A 4,254-nucleotide genomic window follows, 5' to 3' on the forward strand; every position below is an offset into this window, starting at 1 on the left:
CTCGGGAGGCAGAGGCAGGCGGATTTCTGAGTTCGAGGCCAGCCTGGTCTACAAAGTGAGTGCCAGGACAGCCAGGGCTACACAGAGAAACCCTGTCTCGAAAAAACAAAAAAACAAAAAAACAAAAAAAAAAAAAAAACAAAAAACAAAAAAAAAAACAAAAACAAAGGATTTACGGTTGTTAAGTAAAGCTTAATCGTTATACTTGAAACATTAGTCATATGATATTCCAAAAGGCTTCAGAAAGCTATGGCTGCATTGAAAATATTAAAATGTTTTTTAAATTGTAAATAGTGACCTTATTTGTAACTTTAACTTCCCTTTCTAGGTCACCCTGGTTCTATGAAAAATATCGGACTTCTCAGTTTAAATTATGTTCTAAAACATGTTCTCCCTTTACCAATAGACATTGTGAGCTAGGCAACACAGGAGGCACATTGCTGGTGCACAGAGGCTGAATGGTTAACCAGCTGATCCTGTTTACTCTTTGTGACTATTGTTTACTTGACTGGAATGATGGTTTCATCTGCAATACAATTCCAAAAAGAATGAAATGAGTTCAAGTCTGCCTGAATCTGGTATCCCGATCCACTTCCTGTGTAAACTAATGTAAGTAATTTAACATTTTCAAGCTCAGTTTCCTTGACAATAAAATAGAATAAATAAAAGTATGTAATATTATCTTCTGGGAATTAAAATATCTCTGTATATGAAACTTAACTTCTGGTCTGAAAATTTAGTAAGCATTCAGGAAATGTTACTACTTCCTCTAATCTTTACCATATAACCCTACTTTTAGATGTTGTTCCTTGTTCCTCTTATGATACCTTTTAAAATCCTTGTCGTTAGCTAAAGGGGTCTACAACCCTATAGGCCAACAACAATATGAACTAACCAGTACTCCCAGAACTTGTGTCACTAGCTGCATATGTAGCAGAAGATGGCCTAGTCGGCCATCAGTGGGAAGAGAGGCCCCTTGGTCTTCCAAACTTTATAAGCCCCAGTACTGGGGAACACAGGGCCAAGAAGTGGGTGTGGGTGAGTAGGAGAGCGGGGGGTTGAGGGGTAGGAGAGAAGGTATGGGGGACTTTCAGGATAGCATTTGAAATGTAAATGAAGAAAATACCTAATAAAAATTGGAAAAAATCATAAAAAATAAATAAAATCCTTGTCTTTAAGGCACTTTGAGCACATTTAATAACATTTAATTACATACAATTATATACAAAATTATATATACACTATATACAATTAGATATTATATAATTATTATATATTATATGTGTATATAAAATATTTGATAGTATCCATATATGAGTTAATGAGAATGGTGCTACATATTTATATATCTCTTCCTGTACTCTCTCCATCACAGCCTTAATCTATCAGCACCTACAACTCATGGCTTTCCTGGAGGATGGGAACCACACTACAGTGACAGAGTTCATTTTAGTGGGTTTAACAGATGACCCAGTCCTTAAAGTCGTCCTCTTCAGCATCATTCTGTGCATCTACCTGGTGACTGTGTCTGGCAACCTCAGCACCATCCTTCTCATCAGAGTCTCTTCCCAGCTCCATCACCCCATGTACTTTTTTCTCAGCCACTTGGCTTCTGTTGATGTAGGCTACTCATCTACTGTCACACCCAATATGCTTGCCAACTTCCTGGTGGAGAGAAGCACAATCTCCTATCTTGGGTGTACCATCCAGCTTTTCTCAGGTGCTTTTTTTGGGACACTTGAGTGCTTCCTTCTGGCCACAATGGCTTATGATCGTTTTATAGCAATCTGCAACCCACTGCTTTATTCCACCAAAATGTCCACACAAGTCTGCATCCAGTTGATTGTAGGATCTTACATTGGTGGGTTTCTTAATGCTTCCTCCTTTCTTCTCTCCTTCTTTCCTCTTCTCTTCTGTGGACCAAATAGAGTCAATCACTTTTTCTGTGATTTGGCTCCTTTGATAGAGCTATCCTGTTCAGGTAGCAATGTCCCCATAGTTCCTGCCTCATTTTGTTCTGCCTTTGTCATTATAGTCACAGTGTTTGTCATAGCCATCTCCTACACCTACATCCTCATCACCATCCTGAAGATGCACTCCACTGAGGGTCGACAGAAGGCCTTCTCCACCTGCACTTCCCACCTCACTGCAGTCACTCTGTTCTATGGGACCATAACATTCATTTATGTGATGCCCAAGTCCAGCTTCTCCACAGACCAGAACAAGGTGGTGTCTGTGTTCTACATGGTGGTGATCCCCATGTTGAACCCCCTCATCTACAGCCTCAGGAACAATGAGATTAAGGGTGCTCTGAAGAGACAGCTTGCTAGGAAAATATTCTCTTAAGTGATGTTTGTTATACTATAGGATGTGGTATAGTAATAACATTCTACAGACAGACACAATAACAAAAAGAAGCTAAATGCCTGTGGCTGAAGTATATATTCTGATATATAATTAGCCACTTGGAAGCTTTTAAGCAACTACAGAGGGTAGATGCTCAGATATTTATTAAGTAATAAATCATATTTTCATAGTAGCTTACATTTAATATATTATTTAAATTACCTCATAATTAATAAAATAATTATTTTTGTAAAAAGTAATTCCCTGAAAATTATTTCTGTTCGCAATAATTTGTTTTCAAAAGTAGTCATCTGCTATAAATTACAATTATAGAACATGTAAACAATTAAGGATGTCTGTGTTTTCAACTTTTCCTGCAATGTGCATAGTAAGGGTAGTTGTTTCTGAGGATACATTTTTGAAAGAAAGTAAGAAGTAAAATTCCTGGAGTTGTTTTCAGCTTTATTTTATGCGTGTTTTGCCTAAATCCTAGAGTTTGTTTCTGGGTTAGTTTTGGTTTGGTTTTATTGTTTATTTTGTTTTGTTTATAATCTGGAGTACTGTTGATTACTGGGAATAGGTATTGTGAGATTCACAACATTCTAATCTGAGTCCCTGGTTTCTGAATTGGGAAAATAAGCAGGCTTCTCATGAAAAAAAAAAAAAAAGTGTGAAAACTCCCTGAATTACCTGCTCTCCTGAATAGCTTCATTTTCCTTTGTGGTGCTGAGAATAAAGCCCAATGCCTGGTACTTGATAACTAGCTTTGTATCATGAGCCATGTCCCCAAATCCTCCTGAGAATCTTAATTTATCTAGATTCACTGATGGCTACCACTTCATTAATCATTCTCTTTCCTTTCTTTGACTTCCAGCTTGGTCTTCTCTAGTATGGGACTCTGTGATTCAATCGTTTTATGGATCCAGAAGCATGAGAATAATTTATTTTCCTTCTCTGCACTCCTTCATTTGGTTATAAAATTGTGCATGTTTGAAGAACAAGAATTTTTTTACTTCCCTCTGTACTAATTGTCAGTACTTCAGCTTCAACCAACCTCTTTCACAGTCAACTTGTCACTAATAGTTCCGATGTGGTAAAGAACTTTAGCCATCAACTTGATAGGCTGTGATACCCAGGTGCTTGGTCAGACATTTGTCCAAATATACCTTTGATACTATTTTTAAGACATCCTTGACATTTAGACTGACAGTCTTCAAAAGAAAATTCCTAATATTGATTTCCCTTATCTAATCAGTTAAAGACCTTAAAAGAAAAGCCTAAGTTTCTCTGGAAAAGGAAAGGGTTTGGAACTCTAGACTTCTAGACTACAATATCAACTCTTATCAGTATTTTCAAGCTGCTCACCAATTTTACACACTTTGTACTTGATGAGACAATTCCTTAATCTATTATTTTATACACATATATATGCATATATAATTATGGAAGTATACATATATAACACCTTTGTATGTATAATTAAAAAGAAATCACAGATATAAAATTTATAATAAATATTTAAATATTGTAATAAATATATGAACATATAGTAAATATGTATATGGGTGTATATGTATATACCAATGCATTTTGTGCATATATATAATAACCTGCTGTTCTGGAAAGAAGCTTAATGAATACAATCACTAGTGAATTTCCTAATTATCCATCTTCCAAGTCATGCTACATATAACTACCATAGACATACAACCAAATAAATTATTTTCTTTATCAAAACGTCAAAAGATTCTAGCCTCTAACTAGAAAAGAACCCATGAGACTTGGGGAAAATGAAGCTTTATGGAAGTGGAATGGAAAAGAACAAACTGGAAAGAAATTTTTTGGGCCCAAATGATATAAAAGGAACAGGGAGGCAAGATATAAGAGAACAAAGAAACAACATGGAAT

At 35.9% G+C, this 4,254-nt stretch overlaps 1 protein-coding gene across 1 annotated transcript; it reads left to right on the forward strand.

Annotated features, from left to right (window-relative positions):
• Positions 1–418: 418 nt before the first annotated feature.
• Positions 419–2,346, forward strand: LOC110298689 (olfactory receptor 5P50). The gene is made up of 2 exons (XM_021168085.2): positions 419–609; positions 1,376–2,346. Exon 2 carries the CDS (start codon positions 1,402–1,404, stop codon positions 2,344–2,346), a length of 945 nt encoding a protein of 314 aa, XP_021023744.2. The 5' UTR covers positions 419–609; positions 1,376–1,401.
• The last annotated feature ends 1,908 nt before the right edge of the window (positions 2,347–4,254 follow it).

The sequence above is a fragment of the Mus caroli genome, unplaced genomic scaffold (genome assembly GCF_978045245.1).
Source record: "Mus caroli unplaced genomic scaffold, Mus_caroli_1 scaffold_8, whole genome shotgun sequence".
In the NCBI taxonomy this organism is placed as follows: Eukaryota; Metazoa; Chordata; class Mammalia; order Rodentia; family Muridae; genus Mus; species Mus caroli.

What these genes read in the sequence shown, in the direction of transcription:
- LOC110298689 (XM_021168085.2), top strand. Translation starts at nt 1,402, where the DNA reads ATGGCTTTCCTGGAGGATGGGAACCACACTACAGTGACAGAGTTCATT.